The sequence below is a fragment of the Manihot esculenta genome, chromosome 3, assembly GCF_001659605.2.
Source record: "Manihot esculenta cultivar AM560-2 chromosome 3, M.esculenta_v8, whole genome shotgun sequence".
Classification (NCBI taxonomy): domain Eukaryota; kingdom Viridiplantae; phylum Streptophyta; class Magnoliopsida; order Malpighiales; family Euphorbiaceae; genus Manihot; species Manihot esculenta.
In genome coordinates this window covers 29,863,803-29,882,861 of record NC_035163.2, presented here as the reverse complement: position 1 = coordinate 29,882,861, position 19,059 = coordinate 29,863,803, and the positions used below count along the sequence as shown (strand labels likewise).

The 19,059-nt window shown below is 34.5% G+C and overlaps 2 protein-coding genes across 3 annotated transcripts; one reads left to right on the top strand and one right to left on the bottom strand.

Annotated features, from left to right (window-relative positions):
- Positions 1-3,393: 3,393 nt before the first annotated feature.
- Positions 3,394-9,099, top strand: LOC110611730 (protein tesmin/TSO1-like CXC 2). The gene is made up of 10 exons (XM_021752154.2): positions 3,394-3,740; positions 4,798-4,958; positions 5,034-5,757; positions 6,528-7,003; positions 7,129-7,197; positions 7,574-7,754; positions 7,835-7,930; positions 8,006-8,072; positions 8,235-8,391; positions 8,476-9,099. Exons 1-10 carry the CDS (start codon positions 3,690-3,692, stop codon positions 8,816-8,818), a joined length of 2,325 nt encoding a protein of 774 aa, XP_021607846.1. The 5' UTR covers positions 3,394-3,689; the 3' UTR covers positions 8,819-9,099.
- A 513-nt stretch (positions 9,100-9,612) lies between these two features.
- Positions 9,613-18,169, bottom strand: LOC110611233 (protein NETWORKED 1A). 2 transcript variants are annotated; one of them, XM_021751422.2, is made up of 4 exons: positions 17,822-18,169; positions 16,962-17,233; positions 11,315-15,471; positions 9,613-10,981 (listed from the first exon to the last, which is right to left on the bottom strand). In XM_021751422.2, the coding sequence occupies exons 2-4, from the start codon at positions 17,062-17,064 to the stop codon at positions 9,839-9,841; spliced, it is 5,403 nt and encodes a 1,800-aa protein (XP_021607114.1). In that variant the 5' UTR covers positions 17,065-17,233; positions 17,822-18,169; the 3' UTR covers positions 9,613-9,838. The 2 variants fall into 2 exon arrangements, with proteins under 2 accessions (XP_021607114.1, XP_021607115.1); XM_021751423.2 differs by having other exon boundaries at positions 17,908-18,169.
- Positions 18,170-19,059: the final 890 nt, after the last annotated feature.

The following is a 19,059-nucleotide window of genomic DNA, read 5'->3' as shown; positions in this document are numbered from 1 at the left end:
TAAAATTTAAATTATCCCAATTTCCTTTTTAAAAAAAATCTAATTTTAAATACCATAAAAAAGTTGTGTTATTTTTAATTAGTGAAAATTTTAAAGCATTGAATTATTATTTATATTCCCCTACTTTTTTATCATAAAAATGATAAATATAAAATAAATGCATCAGCATTCAATTTTAAAATTTTATGTGTTAAATGTTTTATATTATAATTAATGTGTTTGGATTTACAAGTATCTTTTGAAATCATGCATATTTAATTTTGATGCAGCCAAGTTGCATAGTATATTCTCGCCCATTCCATTTGGTCCCTCCTCCACGTAAGATAAATAAATAAATTAATATTTAATACGTGGAAATTAAGTTAAGAATATTCTAATAATTATGGAAAAACATGATGCAGCCAAGTTGAAGAATCAAATAGTAAGGTAACACTGAATAAATAAATAAAAAGGATTTATAGAAAGTTATAAAACATGCCTTAATTAAAAATTAATATTTTATTATATTCATAAATTTATAAATAATATTTTATAAAAAAATCTTTTTATAGATTAAAATTTAAAAAGTGAAAAAATCTCAAATTTGAATTCTTATATCTACATATGATAAGATTTTCGAATCTAAAGAGAGAAGGATACATTTTTATTAGATAATTCATCTTTCCTTATTCAATGCATTTTAGAGTTATAAAATAAAGAAAAAGTTTAACAATATGGAGATAATGATATTTTTATTAAATAAAAAATATATAATTTTTTAAAATAAATAAATAAATAAAATAAAATAAAATAAAAATAGAAAATATGATTATAATTATAAGAGATAAGAATATTTAAATTTGATTTCATTAAATCAATCATTGGATCAAGTTATGCTAATTGGCAAAGTTTTTTTCTTGCCGTCCCGTATAGAAATAGAAAATAATTATTGAAAAAAAATTATAAAAAGCGTGCTAAAAGTTCTAGGGATATAAATTAATCGAATCAAACTGAATTTTAAAAAGTTTAAATTTAGTTTGTTAAAATTTTTTTTCAGTCAAATTGAGTATTAAAAAGTTTAAATTTGATTTATTTAGTAAATAAATTTAAATGATTCTAATTTGTATCGAATTTAATTTCAAATAATTAACGAGTAGTTTAATTTATTTATATTTTATTTTAAAATTAATAAATTTAAAATTAAAATAATTTTAATTAAATAAATATATTTACAAATTAACTCATAAATTTATAAAAATAAACTTAAATTTTTGTTTTTAAATATTAACAATCCAAATATATATAAATTTAAGTGTTTAACTAAATTATATAAAATTAAATTTAAAAAAAATTAAATTTGACTCATAAAAATATAGATAGAATTTAAATTTATTTTTTTTATAATAGTAATATCAGTTTATTTAACGAAACTGTCCACGAATTTATTTACAAGTTTAAAAATAAATTTAACTCATAAATTTTAATAAATTAAATACTATAAAATTTAAATTTAATTTATTTATTAAATATATTTAAAAATTAAATTTAAATTTAAATAGTTTAAAAATTAAGTTAAATTCAATGAAATTTTTATTAAATTAAATTTTAAATAATTTATGTAGTGTTAATTTATTTATAATTTAAAAAGGCGTGACCACAGCATTTAAAACATTTTGCCTTTTTCCTTTTATATTTTTTAATTTTTAAATTTAGGCATAATTTAATTTTAACCTATTATTTTGCTTTTTTATACAGCGAAATTTCTATCGAAACTGATTGAATCAATTGATTTGGTTGTCCTCATCCACATTCGAGTGACACTTGTCTCTCCATTTTTTTTTTTAGAAAGGGCACCATTTAACTAAATTTCAATTGGAAGTGAAAGCTGGGGTTGGCGCTAGGCAATGGCCTTACATGTTTGTGAAATAGGAAACTTCATTTAGCAACACGCCAAGGAAAAATGCAAAACTTTCCAATGACCCATCAAATTAACCACAAATAAAATTTCAAAACCCATAAATAAAATATTATTTTTTTATAAAAATATCATTATAGCAAACAGTAATGGCCCGCTCTACAAGGCAACAAAAATATTACAAGAACACCACACTGCCACATGTACTCATCATTACCATTAACTGTGACTTTTCTTTTGGTCAGTTAACATCCCAAATTGAACAATTACAAGTAAAAACCACAATTTTGTATTCACCTGCATTAGCACAAAACTACATCGTACTTAACGCTAACTGCTGTCATATTTTTAATGTTTAATTACCGATGTCAATGTGTCAGCAGGTAATTAATAAAGTGTGAAAAGAAAGAGAGTTTTAGTCAGTCCGACGACAGTCGACATTATGATTTGGCCATGAAGTTTTTTGTTCACATTTCAGAGAATGTGGGGAGTTGGGAAAGAACATATATAATTTTACAAATAATAATAATATCATTATTTCACTTCATTCACCTCTGCTTAATCAAAGCATGGTGTCTCACGTGACACCCTGTCCTTTATGAGGGACACTCCTCCTGGGTTTATTGCACAATACATTGCATAATGTCCTTTGTTGATGTTTGCTTCCTCCCGGGGAAGTATTTGGAATAATTTTGTGTGCGAGGGTTTATTGGTTTTTTATCATAGAGCTTATTGATGTATTGGGTTTTTGGTCTTTTAGATACTAATCTAAAGGTTAAAAATTGAGATAGTGTTGACTACTGCAGGAAGTCTATTGAAGTTGGTGGACCTCATACCTACTATATAACCAACCTTTTGAAATATTTGCGCGGCAAAAATGAAATGTCTAGTTGGCACCCACCCACGATGGAAGTTGATGTTAGATTTGGACCGGTTAAGGCGTTTTGTCTATTATTTGATATACTTTTAAATCTAATAATTAAAAAATATTAAATATGATTTTAACTGCAAATCATTCTCAAATTGATTGTTGATACAATACGAGAATAATCATAATATACAATTGTCAGGAAATGATGGAATTTAATATCGGATATTTTTTTTTTGAAAATTTTAATTATGATATCATGAAATATAAAATTATGAATTAAATACTGCGTTTTTCTTATAATTTTTAATAAAAATTATAGAATAAAGTGAATAATATTTTGATTATAATATATTAATATTTTATTAAATTTAATTTGATTGTAAAAAGTATGATAAATATTTTATAGAGATTTTATATTTTTAATGTGATTTCATAATTAATAAAATTGATATTTATTAACAATATTTTGTTTATTAGTATTATTATTTTAAATTCGAGTAAATAAGAGCATAGCGAATAGAAACAAAATAGAAGCGACGAGAGTGTAGAGTAAGCGGTAAAAGAAAAGGTCAAAAAAGAAGAGAAAAAGAGAGAGAGAGAGAGAGAAGGTTCCTTTTTTAAAGCAAAAGGAGAGAGAGAGAGAGAGAGAGTTTTAATGGAGGAAGCACAGATGGCACGGCATATATTACACAGTTGTTGAGACTGTGGGGCTGGCGATGGTGGGTCATTTGGGGTTATCCCCACGAGAAAATCCACTTCCCCCCTGCTTTCCATCTTCTTCTTCAATTTCTCTACCTCACTCTATCTGCTCTCTATCTTTGCATACTCGCATTCAAACAAAGTCGATTCTGATACTCAACACTACTTTGGTTGCTCTCTGTGTCCGTAATTAGATTAGTATGCAGTGCTGCTTCTTCACTGGCCATGGATACCCCTGAGAAAACCCAGATCACTACTTCCCTTTCTAAATTCGAGGTCGTCACTATCCCATTATGCTTCTCTTCTTCTGATCTTTTTGCTTCATTTTGGCTTTTGCATGCATTTTTGGTGAACTGGGTTTTTGGTGTTTGAGTTGAGTTTTAATTACTTTGGTTGTGTGCATGTGCTTGATTTTGATTCTCTGTGGGTTTACCTGCCTGGGTCTTCTCGGATCAAGGTGTTGTTTCTTAAATTGGACATTCGCTTTTTACTTTCACGAACTTTGTCCTTTTAGTGTGAATTTCAGTTCAAAATGGTGTAGATCTGTTGTTGAAGTGAAATCTTTGCATTCTGGCTTCAGGGTTACCGTCTTTTCAAGCTCTAAGTGCTGTGTGCTGTTTGTTGAATTATTTATTCAAGGTCCCTTCAACTGCTAGTTTGACCAAACCTGGGAAGATCTTAGTTTATACATTTGCTGTGAAAATGGCTTTTTTCCTTACTCGCATCTAGTTGGTCTCGTGGTTTCAATGCATAAAGATTCCTATATTATCTTCCTTTTTTTCTTTTGGGGTTAAATTTGATTCACCAGTAATTTTCCCCCCGGAATCTAAGGTTACAGCATGGTACCTTGTATTTTATCTTTTTCAGTTTTCTAATCAATGGTCTTCTTTCTGTTCTAAGGGGCTGTTGAATGTTTATTGCTTGTCTAACTGATGCTTACTGCTTAGTTTTGAAACTTAAAATTTATATATTTTTCCGTAAAACTTATGCCCCTAGATTTTGCAATTAACTTGAAGTTTATTTATAGTGCTTAAAGTTCATCTTATCTGCATTTGGGTTAAAAATATTGCTTTTCTTTTCCTCCCCATAATCCTTTCTATTTTTCAGTACCCTTTTTCTGTTTAGTTTTTCTCAGTAGCCTTTGATTTAGATCAATCGGTTTAGTGTAGGTAACTGAAGTTAATGCTTGAGAATATAAACAGTCTTTATATTATTAAGTCAAGTGAAATTGTGTTAATTTTAGCTCAGGTACAATAATTGAGATTGTATTTCTCCTTCATCCGTTTGCTTCTTTGTTCCATCATCTTAGAAGAAGCTCTATTACTGGGTGCAGGATTCCCCTGTCTTCAACTATATCAATAGTCTTTCTCCTATCAAGCCAGTGAAGTCCATACACATTACTCAGACATTCCAATCACTTAATTTCCCATCTGTTCCGTCAATTTTCACTTCTCCGCATGTTAGTTCTAACAAGGAATCTAGGTTCCTAAGAAGGTAAATCAACTTTCCTTGTTGATTATTCATATGTACTGTAAACTACTCCAAAAACTGAACTATTTTATTTTTCAGGCATAACTGCTCAGATCCGTCAAAGTCTGAGTTCTCATCTGAACATGGGAATAAAGTCTGCAGTGATGCAGGGAGTGGTTTGGATGCGGCCCAGCTGTATGATAACTCATCTGAGCTACAGGAAAATTTTGATCCTGCGGTGTCTATTGGAGAAGTTTCTGTGGAACCTCCTAGTGAACATTTGAAATTTGCAATTGAGCTGCCACAGAGGTTAAAATATGATTGTGGTAGCCCAGAATGTGATGCAACACCTCGTTGTAGTCCTCAAATCGATTGTATATCAGAATTGGCTGGCGTCTCACAAAAATCTTCACCTGAATGTAATGTGCATCCACAGGAGATATACCACTCTGAGAAGAAAAAAGAAGCTTCAGATTGTGACTGGGAGAGTTTGACATCAGATGCTACTGACCTATTGATTTTTAGTTCTCCAATTGGCACCAATGTCTTTAAGGGGCTAATGCAGAAATCAGTGGATCTTGGTGCAAGTTTTTCTACTTCTCTTGATGATGTGCATAAAGTGCAAATAGATCCTGTTGATTCTGGAGATCAACAAGAGATAGAATATCCTTCAACTCAACCTGGAGAAACTATTGTGCCAAAGGAAATAAACCAGATACAGGACAACCTTGCTGCAAATAACAATCCAAATAAGTGCATGACTAGTAATCCAAGTGACGAAGTGGAAAATGATGTGGGAATGTCATCTCGAGTTGTTTCTAAGGTAAAAATTTCAGCTTGTTTTAATTGTGAAATTCATGGATATGGCCCAAATTTTGGATTAGTTTTCAAATTTTAGTATGATCAGAAGTACATTTCACCAACTATTACTGTAATGCGCCTGTCAGGTAAAGTAAAATATTGATTTTTAAGTGCACTTTTTCGAGGGGAAGCCTTAGCTCCAAATTTTGCTAGAAATGGGCACGTATAAACTAGTCATTTATTTATTGCACATTAATCATGGATTGTCAGTCAGGTTCTCTTCTTATTGCAGGAACTGTTAGGGAATGTTGGGAACACCATATGTTAGTTTTAGTTGTACCAAGGTGTATCCTTCCAACTCTATCAAGTTAGGCTAAAATATTAATTCAGTAAATTGATCTCGGCCAAACAGCTTATTCTATAAATATAACTCAGTAATTATGTACGTTTACAAATAAACTGTAAAATAGTGACTAATAGCATTGGCAACCATAAGAGATGTTTGTCTTACGGTGAGCATAGTTAATTATCCATATTAAAATGAAATTCTACCAGGATTTGATATTTGTATAGGGTAGCTGCATGATTCACATGCCATGCCACAAATTTCGTTGAATTTTGTTTCCTACTTCCTCAAAACTCTATCGGTTTCCCAGTGACCTTCTGATACTTATTGATGTTTTTGTTATTTTTGTGCTGTGCAGAATTGTTATGTTTTTCTTCCCATTCTTAATATACCATCAACTCTTTCTTTGGATGGTCTGATAACATTCTTTCTGTGTCTATTTATAGGCTGTTTCTATTTTGCATTGTGGCATGCGAAGGCGTTGTCTAGATTTTGAGACAGTAGGAGCTCGTAGGAAGAAATTAGGTGGTAATTCAAATTCAAGTACTTTTGTAGGAGGGCAAGCTGATGAGAAGCTTGCCTCTAAAGATAAACAATTAGTTCCTTTTAGGCCTGGCGGTGATTCTTCAAGGTGTGTTTTACCTGGAATTGGTTTGCACTTAAATGCTCTGGCAATGACTTCTAAGGATAGCAAAAGTGTGAAGCATGAAGCTTCATCTTCTGTAATAAATGTAACGAGCACTGCTGCTTCGTTTCACTCCCCAAATACGGGTCAAGAACTTGATGAATCATTGTCTTTAGCTGCTACTGATATAGATATGGGTCCAATTGAAAATGCTGTTCCACTTCTGGAAGATGTTCCCCAGGCATCTGCTTGTTTAGTTACTGAAGAATTCAATCATAATAGCCCCAAAAAGAAGAGGTATGCTTCTTAAAAAAGAATCTCATATGATTATCAACACATATTCTTAATCACTCAAGTGTTTTTACTTTATTATTATTATTCCATTTCTCACTCTTGAATATGATTTTGAACTTTATTTTCAGGCGTAAGTTGGATGGAGAAAGTGAAGCCTGCAAGCGCTGTAACTGTAAAAAGTCTAAGTGTCTGAAACTGTAAGTTATATTCTTTAGAAGTTTAAAATTGACAAGGAATTATATATTTCGTGAACCTGGGAGGCTGATTGCCAGTAGCCATGCGATGCAGTTTTCAGCTAATTAGCATAACATACATTTGCTATTCTTTATATTAGATTCCAGTGGCTGAATCTTTTCTAACAACAAGCTTTACACTTAGCTAGGTTTTTTCTGCAAATAGGGCATGAAACTCATATCAGGTAGTTAAGCTAGCATTCTTATTTCAAAAGAAGTAACTGTACACTATCTGTTCTTTGGCTGCTCTGCTGTCGGCTTTACAAATGCTCTGCCAGAAAAGAAATTGCATACTCTAGATAATGTCCATATTTTGAACGCTACCCGCTTTCCGTAACAGTTACTGTGAATGTTTTGCTGCTGGTGTCTACTGCATAGAACCATGTTCATGTCAAGAATGCTTCAACAAGCCTATGCATGAAGATACTGTTCTTGCAACTCGCAAACAAATTGAATCTCGCAACCCACTTGCATTTGCTCCCAAAGTGATTAGGAGCTCTGAAACTGCAATCGAAATTGGGGTTAGAATTTAAGAGTATCTTGCCTGTTTCCTTCATCTGTGTTAAACTTCTTCCTTAATTTGTGTGCTTCTGTAAACTAGGATGAATCCAGCAAAACTCCTGCTTCAGCTAGACATAAAAGAGGATGCAACTGCAAGAAATCTAGTTGCCTGAAGAAATACTGTGAATGCTTTCAGGTTTTTTTCTTTGGAGTACTCTCTGCTTTTCATTCTTCATAAAGACTGATTCATTATCATGGTTTTCTTGTGAAGGGTGGCGTAGGATGCTCTATTAATTGCAGATGTGAAGGGTGTAAGAATGCATTTGGTAGAAAGGACGGTGAGTTTTTTCATGATTGCTTTAGAAGTCATTTCCACTTGGAACCATCAGTAATTTTACTTCTATCAGTTTCCTGATCTAAAATAATGTAGTTGTTAATGTCTTGATGCTGATATAATTTCAAGCAGATTTTTTGAGCACTTTGTACTTTTTTGATTTCAGGATCTGCTCCTACAGAAACAGAAGCTGAACCAGAAGATGAAGCAGTAGGAGGTGAAAATAGCAGGGTTGACAGAATTTCGCAGAAAAATGAAATCCAGAATAATAAAGAGCAAAATCCAAATTCTGCTCTTCCAATGACTCCATTAGCACTTTGCAGGTTTTTATTTCTGATCTGTGTATTGCCTTGTACAGTGTACTACTACATTCTTGTTAGATCCTTAATGGTATTTTTGAATGCCAGACAATTGCTTCAGCTGCCATTTTCATCAAAGAGCAAGCCACCAAGATCTTTTCTCAGTATTGGATCATCTTCTGGATTCTGTACTGGCCAAAAATATGGTAAACCCAATATTCTCAGACCTCAGCCAAAGTCTGACACTGAACTACAAACCCCTGGTGATGATGATATGCCTGAGATCCTCAGAGGCAACTGCTCTCCAAGCACTGGCATCAAGACTTCTCCCAACAGCAAGAGGGTTTCTCCTCCTCACAGTATTTTAGGATCATCACCTGGTCGGAGGAATGGCCGGAAGTTGATATTGCAATCAATACCTTCATTTCCTTCTCTCACTCCCCAGCATTGAAATGAAATCTTTCCCATAAAGATCAGATGAAATTCTTTAAACCCTTGTCGTGTTGAGATGTAGTAGTGTGTCAGTTCAGCTCTCCTTGTACAATAATGTGCCATCTCACTCATAATGTCCAAGCACATCAAGTCATTGTATAGCATGTTGTAATTTTTCCCCCCTACAGTTTTTTTTTTCCTTTTTAAATTTATCTTGAGATAGCTAATGTGGATGCTTTTCCCCCCCTGGAGCTTTTACCCAATCTAAATTTTGGCGGTTCACAAATTAGTGTTTTTTTAATCTTCCTGATTTAACTTCTAATTCATTGAGCAGTGCACCTTGGTGCTTGGGAGGGATGTGCTTGATGCAAAGTAGCCATCCCCAGACCCCTGGAGCTTTGACAATATATGTAACTAACAGCTATCGGTTCACTGTGAGTAGCCAGTCTTGCTACAGTATCTGGAGGTATTATTGATTACTTTGCAAAAGGGTCTTGTTCTTTCACGTCTAAACTTTAATAATCTTTTCTTGGAATAAAGGAATGTAATTTTCTTTTAATTTAAAAATTATTATTAAAAATAAAATAAAATTTTTGCATGATTTTACTGTCCTTATAAACTAAATCATGTCAAACTAGGGGAAAAGAAAAAGCAATTGAAAAAGTTCATGATCTGCAAAACATAAAACCATATGAATCTGAAACTGTTATATAAGCATTTTTCCCTCGTAATCATTTCGGCTCTCAAGATGAGAAGTGCTTTTCCACTTCAATTGGTTGGCAGCTGCAGCTTACAGGCATTCTGGACTAGATGTGTAAGAATTATATACTGGATTGCTATAGCTGAAATAATAACATTAAAAATGTTGAGAGAAACAAACATAAAAGGACATCAAACTAACTAGATTAGGCAAGTTCTTAAATGTTCCCCTAGGCTAGGCTAGGCTAAAAAGACATCAAACTAACTATTCCAAGAAATGTTATAAAAATTAGGAATATATTTTAGCTAACAATATCAATCAACTCCTTGAGTGGTTGCCTCAATCTTCATGGGTTGAAGGTCTTGCGTAACCACAGAAACATGCCGCCTTCTTCCGTTTCTTGATACTTCTCCTGCCACCACTGTAGATGAAGTTCCTCAAGAAGATGCCTGTTCTACTTCCAGAAAACCTGCCTTTACCTTTGCTTTGCTTTTCATCCTCCAGTTTCAGCAGACTGTAATGGATGCTCTGTACCTCAAACTGCAGACGTCCAATCTGCTCATATCTTTTCCTTGCTTGTTCTGTCAGACTATTTCTGTGGACATTACCAGTCCCTTCTGATGCTATTGAAGTGTTTCCCTCTGAAGATGAGGGGCTCTTTTCAATATCTTTTGTCAATAGATCATTAACATCAACCAGCAGCATCACAGCCTCCTCAACTTCTTTTAACTGTCTTTTCACTCTTTCAAATTCAAAGTCATTGCCTTTCTTGCTCCTCTTCGTCATCTCCAGTTTCTTCTTCAAGTCTGTCACACTTGTTTGAAGAGACAATAATTTCTGGGTATCAGAAGCAAGTTGCTCAAATATCTTTCTTCTGCTCCCTCCTCCTTTATTGATGCTTGTAGACACCTCTAGTTTATCGATACCCACTTCCCTCTCGACCTGTAACTCTAAAGAGGGATTCCGACTCTTCTGTCCTGCATGATTGAACTGATGAGGCGGATTGACGATCTCCAACTGTGCAGCTACCTGCCTTTGTGATACACTAGCCACTGGATCAAGGTTACTCTCTTGCTCAGCAGATTCCCATAGCTTAAGCATTTGATTTTCAGCCTCGGAGTTTTCCATTTTACTTCTATACATTGGACAATTTGAAACCTGATCAAGTGGAATGTCTTTCATCAAAATCCCAATCTTCCCCTCGGAACTTTCAGCTTTACTGGGTTCAGTTCCAAGTTCCACCTTTTCCTTCTGTCCTCTAAATTCCAACTGTTCAGCCCCTTTCATTGAAGATTCTAGATTGACATTAGCGTTTTCTCTTTCCCGGGTTACAAGCCTATCCATTTCTTTAATCACAGCATTCTCAACTGCTTTAATTCTATTTTGTATCTTGAGCAGATCCGAAATTCCATCTGGCATTGTTTCATCACATGTTTGTTCTTGTTGGTGCATTTCCTGCGGTTGAATAGCCACTTCCACGCTCTGATGACACAAGAAAAAGATATCAAATTAATATGCACACTATCTGTACAAAATAGTTGAATGGAACAACACTAGGAGAAAACTTGCTTGGAGTTCTGACATACACATATCTCTGCCATAGTGAAAATTTTCAAAGAACAAGAGAATTAACCTATTAAAATCTTCACATTTACAAGGGGCATTTTGAACTTATATAATACTAGTAAAGCAACCATAATTCCTATTAGAATTTAAATCTTAAATCTGTCCCGTTTGACAATCAAGTTTCTATAAGTAGCACTCTAATATTCTAAATTGCTTTGAAGTTAATCTTGTGTAGGGAAAAAACTTTACCATCTCTCCTTGATTGCAAGCTGCAAAAGACCTTGTGCAAAGATTGTGCTCCAGAGATTCCACATTATTTGTTATAGAAGCTATGACTGGAGCATATGCAGACAATTGAGCCTTCATATCTCCAATTTCAATTTCCAGGAAGCCAAATCTTTCCTTCATCTGTTCAATTTTGAAGTCCTTGTGGGCATTTTCATTTTCAAGACTCTCACAAACTGCAGTCAGTTCATGAACTTTATTTACAAGCAAGACCTCACAGACAGAGGATGTTTGAAGATCAAAATAGAATGATGATGCCTCAGCCTCAAAGAGTTCAAACTCATAACTTATCTCTTGCAACTCCAAACTCAAGTTCTCTTCTTTAATCCTTCGTTCTTCGACTGCCTTGCATAATGAACTCACTTCTGACTCGAGATTTTCATTTGCTTGTTTAAGATATTCAATTTCTTTTGTCTGACTTATGCTACCTTTGGACAGCTCAAGGATCTGCTTCTCTATATTCTCCCTAGCCATTTTTGATTCTTCACACTCCCTTTTCAGTTCCTCAACAGTTATGCTCAATTCTGCATTCAAGTCATGTGCTGTCTTAAGCTTCTGTTCCACTTGTAAAAGGTCGGCAGCTTTCTGTCTAAGAAAATCCTGCCCAATTAAAATTTGAAAGTTCAATTGATCAGTTAAATCTTTGCCTTCTTGCAGCTCCTGGTGCAACCCCTCAATTGTTTGACTAAGACGTAGACTTTCTTTTTCTTTTATTTCCAGCTCCTGCCCCAACACCTCAACCTTCTCCTTGAGATCATTGTTCAGCACATGAAGACAGCTAAGATCTTTAGAAAGTGCCTCAAGTTCCTCCACTTTCTCAGTCCCAAAGCATTTGAAAACTGATGATACGCTACTGAGAGCTAGTACTTCCTGGAGACATTCACTGTTTTCCTCTTCCAGTATGCACATTTCCTTTTCCAGATCTGAAAATTTCTCAAGTAAACCTCTGTTTTCTCGAAGTGCCTTGAAGTTCTCTTCTTGCAATGCCCGGTAAGAACCCTGCAAATTTGCAAGATTTGCATATTGAATTTCCAGTTCAGCCTTTAATACCTCCTCCTGCTGCTCTCCATTACTTGCTTCCAATTTCAGTTGCCTGTTCATCTCCAGAAGTTCATGCTTATCGTTTTGCAGCACAGTACAGTGCTCCGCCATAATGTCAAACTCCTGCTTAAAGATCTCTTTCTCTGACTCAATTTCAGCACCCTCTGATCTTAGTTCTCCAAGTAAAGTTAAGAGCACCAAGTTCTCAACCACCAGTTGTTGCTTCTCATCCTCATTTCTCAGAAGAGAACCTTTTAAGCCCTCGATGTGATTCAAAATAAGGAGAAGAGGAATCTGCCCTTCTTCAATCCCATCCTCATGCTCATTGACTGGATCAAACTGAACAGCTCTGAACACTTGATGAACTCTCATTCTAAGCTTTTCAATTTCATCCAATAAGAATTCTACTTCCACTTGCTGCTCAAGATTCTCAGTCTCTAACTCTGATATCAGTTTATTCGAGAATTTGGATGCCTCAACATGTTTCTTGCATTCAATAAACAAAGATAAATTCTTCTCTTCCAAATCTTGTATAAACTTCTGCAAGATGAAGATCTCAACTTGAGAATTTGCAACTTTGTCTAGTTCTTCTTCATATTCTTTCTTACTCAATTTACTTTCTTCTTTCAGGAGAAGGACCTGATTCTCCAGATCTGCCAATCGGGACTCACTAGACTGTATATAACATACACGCTCTTGTTTTTCTATGCCAAAGTAACTCTGCAATTCTCTTACTTCATGGATTGTTGATTTTTTCTCCATCTCCAGATCAGTACATTTTTCTTCTAGTCTTGTAAATCTCCTTTCTAGGTTTCCCAGTCTCTGTTCAACATTTTCTAGCTGACTCGTGAGCGTGCTTCTTTCATTTTGAAGATTGGATTTCTCATCTTTGAGCATCAGACAGAATTCTTCCAAACCTTTTGATTTTGCCCTTAAACCTTCAACTTCAATATTTGCATGAGCAAGTGAATCCCCCAGCATGGCATCTCTGTCTAAGAGCTTTTGCATATTCTCAGTCATAGTTTGTAACTGAGAAAGCAGGATGGCTTTTTCAGCAACAATTCCAGATTTTTCTCCTTGAAGAAACTGGCAGGACTCCTGCAATTCTTTAACCCTCTCCATTGATCCCTGCAACTTGCTATTCAATTCTGATAGAGATCCCTCCAAAGCCACATTTCTCTCCAGAAGCTCACTCATGTCTCTCAACTTCTCATAGAGAGCTTCTTTTTCATCTCTGTCCTTTTCACAAACTTCTTTTAGCTTCAAGTTCTCGTCTTGCAAGTCCTTGACCTCTGAATTCAGGCTCTTAGGATCCAAACCTACAGAGCACAATTGCTCTATTAAATCCTGATATCTCCTATTCAAGCACTTAATATCCTCCTTCAAATGTTGGATCTCTTGCTGCAGAGAATTACTTTGGGCCACTTGCACGGAAAGATCCTGTTCAAGTTTTTCTTTAACTTCTTTCAGGCTGAAAATTTCATTTTGTAAACTCATTATTGAACTTCTGGAAGAATTATTCAGTTCATTGAGACTCTGATTCTCTTCCTTAACCCACTGGAGATCTTCCTGCAGCTCAATGTTGCCTATCTCCAAGTCCTTCAACAACTGGAGTTTCTTCTGAAGCTCTTGTGCCAAAACTCTCTGCTCCTCTTGAGATTGAGAGTGCAACTTCTGCAAAGTTTGAAAAGCAGCTTCAATTTGGACAAACCGTGAGTGCTCATTTTGCAGTGAAGTCTGAAGTTTCTCCAATTCATCTTCTTTCTCCAAAAGTTCTTGATCATTTGTTGCTATCTTCTGTGCCAGATTGTCTGCCTCCAACTGGAGAGATTGATTTGATCTCTCTAACAGAAAATACTGTTCTTCTACATCTTTCAATTTTGCAGCCCCCATTAGAATTTCACTGTTGAGTCTTTTGACATCTCCTTGGGCATGAGAAATTTCACCCTCCATTTTAGCTATTCTATCCAAACACTGCTCGTACCGAAGTTCTGCATCTTCTTTCTCTTTGTTCAAACTAGCAAGAGCTTCCTTCAGTGCTTTAACTTCAGTTTCTGTTCTTTCAATTTGTTCATTAAGCATTTTTGCATTTGCCTCTGAAAGCAAGATTTTATTCTCCAAAACTGATATCATTTCAAGACACTGGTTGTACTGAAGAACAACAACTTCCTTGTCAGCCTCCAGTGCAGAAAGTTCCTGCTTGAGATTATGAGCTTCTATTTCTGCTTTACTTGCTCTTTGGTTAAGTCCCTTTGCATCCTCTTGTGCTTGAGAGATTGTGTTCTCCAGGCTAGATATTCTTTCCAAACATTTATTATACTGAAGAAGACAAATATCCCTCTCAGATTCTAATTTAATGAGGGTTTCCTTCAGGATTTTGCCTTCAATTTCAGCTCTGCTTGCTCGTTCATCAAGCCCTCCAGCTTCTTCAAGTTCTCTTTCCAGGCTAGATAACTTCTGCAGGTTCTGCTGGTACTGAAGAAAAACAGCTTCCTTTTCAGTTTGAATCTCTGCAAGGGTTTTCTTCAAGTTTTCAACTTCAGTTTGGTCCCCCACCATTTCTTGGATGTTTGGGCATATTTTCATCTTTCCTTCTGAAACTTTTGAAACCATTACTTGTGATTCAAACATGTCATTGAGCTGTTTTAAACCCCTTTTGCTAGTTCCAGAGTCTGATCCTTCTTCTGGATGTTGATTGTTGCTTTTTCTTGCATGCAGATTGGACAAGGAGCCCAGTGCATCCTCGTGCAAGTCATCTGAGTGGAGTAAGGCATGAATGGGATGTGGCATTCGTGGTGTGTGAGGCTCGCCTTCTGGACCTGAAGAGCTTGAGGGTGAGTCATCAGCCAGCACATAAGGTACTTGGTTCGGAAATGCTTCTGCCATGGTTCGATGGGCTTGGCGTAGCTCTATAGTTGCATGACCATACCTCTCTGCTAGTGCACGGTAAGCACGGTAGAACTCTTCAACCAATTTCATCAGCTCTGGACGTTTTTTATAGTACATTTCTGCTCTCCTTGCGAATGAATCTGCATCTTCTTCAATGAGCTTGATCATTGCTTTTACTTTGGCATCCATACCTGTTTAAACAGATTTATGTTCATTAAGAGGATGACACACGCATTGCAAAAAGGTATATTGATGTGAACAAGTACCATAGCTTTACTACCTCTTACAAATTATAGCAATTTCATTAAGAGCATACGCATTTACTAGTTCAGCATGGAGAATGAAAGGCTTATAATCTATTGGACTATCCACATCTATTTCTCCACTGAAAAATGAAAGTGCACTCAATATGAAACCGCTAAAAGATTTCTGCAGAAGAACTGTAAGCCAAAATATTTTAGGCAAAAAATTGTCATTTATGCTGGCCTCAACCAGTGGCTAGAAGTGAAGAACATAGAATAAAAGTGCAGTCTTAATCATGACAAATGTGAATAACTTGGATTAAGAAGTTATCTTGTGCACAAGCATGTGCTATTTAAATTATTGTTCGCAACATTACTAAGATTTTTAGCTGTGATTTGCTGCATGAATATGGCATGAAGAGAAGAAAAAGAATGGGGTTTGAAAGCCAGCATATGCTGTTATAATCTACATATGGGTCAAAGTTCAACGGTTTTGTGCACAACTGATGGTTGTCAGCCACGACCATTATGCAGACAAATAAGATTCAAACCAGAAACTATTTTTGTAAGAAGAATGATAAAAGGTTTTCTTTAGACACGATATACGTGAAAGGTTGAGTACAGGAAATTATTGAGCTAATCAGGAGGACCAGGAACATATATATGTCTGTGTGTATATATATATGTATGTATGTTCCTGTTCAAGGTACAGGAGGACCAGGAACATACACACAATAGGGTCCCTTGGTTCCACTTGATCAAATAAAACGGCTGAACTGTTTCTCCTTTTTTTTATAATTTCTTTAAAAGGAAACTTTTTCCAGTTTGGCCTAGAACCAAATAAATCAGTTCCAGTCTCAAAGCCAGTTTTGGTTAATTTGGTTTTGAGTTTGACTGATTCCAATCAGTTTCCAAACCAGACATTGATTGAAGAACCTTATTACTACAGCGTAAGAAAAACTCAACATTTGAAATGATCAGGTTGGAAGATCTCAAAAAAAAAAAAAAAAAAAAACACTTTTAAGTACTTTCAAAAAGGATACAGGGGTCATAAGGTAATACAGCAAAAAGTTCATCTAATACCACTAAAGCCCTAGGGTCAGCTTAAACTGTACATTTTGTTCCTTAACAAACATTACTAACCATCACAAGTTCAATGTCTGATCCCATGTTCAACTATAAGCTTCGAGCTTCTATGAACTATGATTTCCACGCTAAATATTCTTCTTAGAAGTGTTTCACCTATCAGTTTTAAATACAAGGCAGTAAAGCTGAGGCATAGTACAAAACTATTAATTAATTTCAGCAGTAAAGTCTTTGCAAGCTTAGTTCTTTGTACGACCTTAGTATCACATGTTCCTACTTTTTATACAGTACAGTGCACTCAAAGATCAGGCCATTAGACAAGAGACATGTCAGATCTAAGAAAAGAATAAGACCTGTAAGATTTTCCTGAAGCCATTTTGAATTCTTCGGACTATTGTGGCTGTCCCACCACCAAGAATACAATCGCCTGGATTCTGAATGGGATAAGGTCGCCATGATTCCAGCCAAGAACAACAAAGCTACTGGTGTAGCCGGATCAAAGTTATTATGCACACTACCAGCTCAATTGAACAACAATCCACTGTTTCTCCAGCCAAAGGAACTCCTCACTTCAGTAAATTTCAAAGTGTAAATTGAAAGGAAATGAAAAATAAGATCTTCAAGCCTGCAATTGCAAATCATGTGAATAACGAGTTAAAATAATGAGAAAACAAAATCGAAAAAAAAAAAATCAATCCAGGAGAAATCAGGGTCAATCTACTCAAATATCGAGCATTCATTCTTTTGGTCATGAAGTAAGAAGCAGTAGTATGCAGCATTAAACATGATTGAAAAGAATGACCCCATTTAAGTCCTTTTGCAAATAAGGAAAGGAAAATCCAACACTCGGACCCAATGATTAAACCCAAAAAAGCTAGTGAAATCAAATCAAATCTACTCTTCAATCTTTGAAGAAAGTAGAAAATGCAATCTTCGTGCAAAGCACTTAGGAAAAAAGAAAAATGTCGAACGAATCACAAAGACTATAAAACTACCAAGAAAAAACAACCGCCGTTCACATAAACACAAAAGTAAGAACCAACAAATTATTGTACGGCGCAGAACACAGTACTACAATGTGATGATGGTTTTTGATCTGCGAGTTTCTCTTCCCAAAAGAAAAGGAAGAAAAAGAAAGAAACTTCAATCAATTGGGTATCCACAAAACTGAAAAAAATGATTACTTGATGGCCATTAAGTATCAAACACCTACCAAAAGAACAAACCCAGTGATTAGCAGCTGCGATGCTAAACTCCCAGCTGCATATCATACTAATCACCCCATATTCTCTCTCTTACCTCAGAAATGCTCACATAGAACGTCTCCCTTTCTCTCTCTAGAACGAGTCATCTGCATTATATTCAGAAAATTCGGTAGAGTTACTGTAAAAAAGGCTGACAGATAATGAGAAGATAAAAAGTAGGAAAAGAATTTGGTATAAGAGGAGATTTTATAGCATTCGGTATGTTCATATGAGGGGAGATTATTGTGTGTTTGATTATAGTTATGATTTGATAAATATTGGAGATACTGATAAACGGTCTCATTCTTTGTTTTTGCTATTTCTTGTGGTTACCTTTGAGATGGTGACAGGCAGAGTACCATGAAAAGTAAGTAAATTGACTAATCTGCCATTGCTTAAGATCTAAATTATGTTCTTTCTTGGGTTCTGAATTCTGACTCTTTCCTTCCCTTTGCCACAGTATCCTTCTCTCTCTCTCTCTCTCCAAACACTTCCAAACTTTCCCACATTTTCCTTTCCATTTCACATTTTCTTGTTTTAATGGTAATTTGTTTCTTTTAATATTTATACACAAATCATGAAATTTTTTTTAGAGAATATTTTACATCCTACACTTACTAGAAATGTAATGAAAAACACATTCAAATTTACCATTTATTTAAATTTATAAAATATTCTCACTATTATACAAACTTTCTACTTCAACAAACACCCTATATAAAATGTATGAGAAAAATGAAAAATATTTAATTATAAGACACAACGGAAAAAGTATTTATTAGTATGTTAAATGACTATTAATAATTTATTTTAAATATATTTTATTTTTTAAATTAATTAATTGCATAATTAAAACAATAATAAAAAGTTATATTTAATAAATATTTTTTTGTTTGCTTACAGACTACAGTTACAAAAATCATAATTATTGTAATTATTATTTATTTTGGTAATATAATATGTTGACTTAATTGTTAAAACCATCAATTAGCCTTAATTAAGGATTAAATATTAATATTTGTATTTAGATAAATTTAAACAATAAAGTAGATAATTAAGATTATTACTTTGAAAGATTAAGCATTATTAAGGAGGTGGCATCTCTTAATCAGAACTATTAAACACAAATTAATCTATGAAGTTCCTTCCAAGTTTCTCCATTTGGTAGAGGAGATGGCTGAATCCACCATAATTAGATGGACCCCTG

Bases quoted from the DNA above. Each gene is read 5' to 3' on its own strand.
- LOC110611233 (XM_021751422.2), bottom strand. From the start codon at position 17,064: ATGGCGACCTTATCCCATTCAGAATCCAGGCGATTGTATTCTTGGTGG. The intron at 15,472-16,961 runs GTCTTATTCTTT...CTGTTTAAACAG, and splicing joins GCTTCAGGAAAATCTTACAG to GTATGGATGCCAAAGTAAAA. The intron at 10,982-11,314 runs GTAAAGTTTTTT...TTGTGTCATCAG, and splicing joins CTTGCAATCAAGGAGAGATG to AGCGTGGAAGTGGCTATTCA.
- LOC110611730 (XM_021752154.2), top strand. From the start codon at position 3,690: ATGGATACCCCTGAGAAAACCCAGATCACTACTTCCCTTTCTAAATTC. The intron at 7,198-7,573 runs GTAAGTTATATT...TTTCCGTAACAG, and splicing joins AAGTCTAAGTGTCTGAAACT to TTACTGTGAATGTTTTGCTG. The intron at 8,392-8,475 runs GTTTTTATTTCT...TTTGAATGCCAG, and splicing joins ACTCCATTAGCACTTTGCAG to ACAATTGCTTCAGCTGCCAT.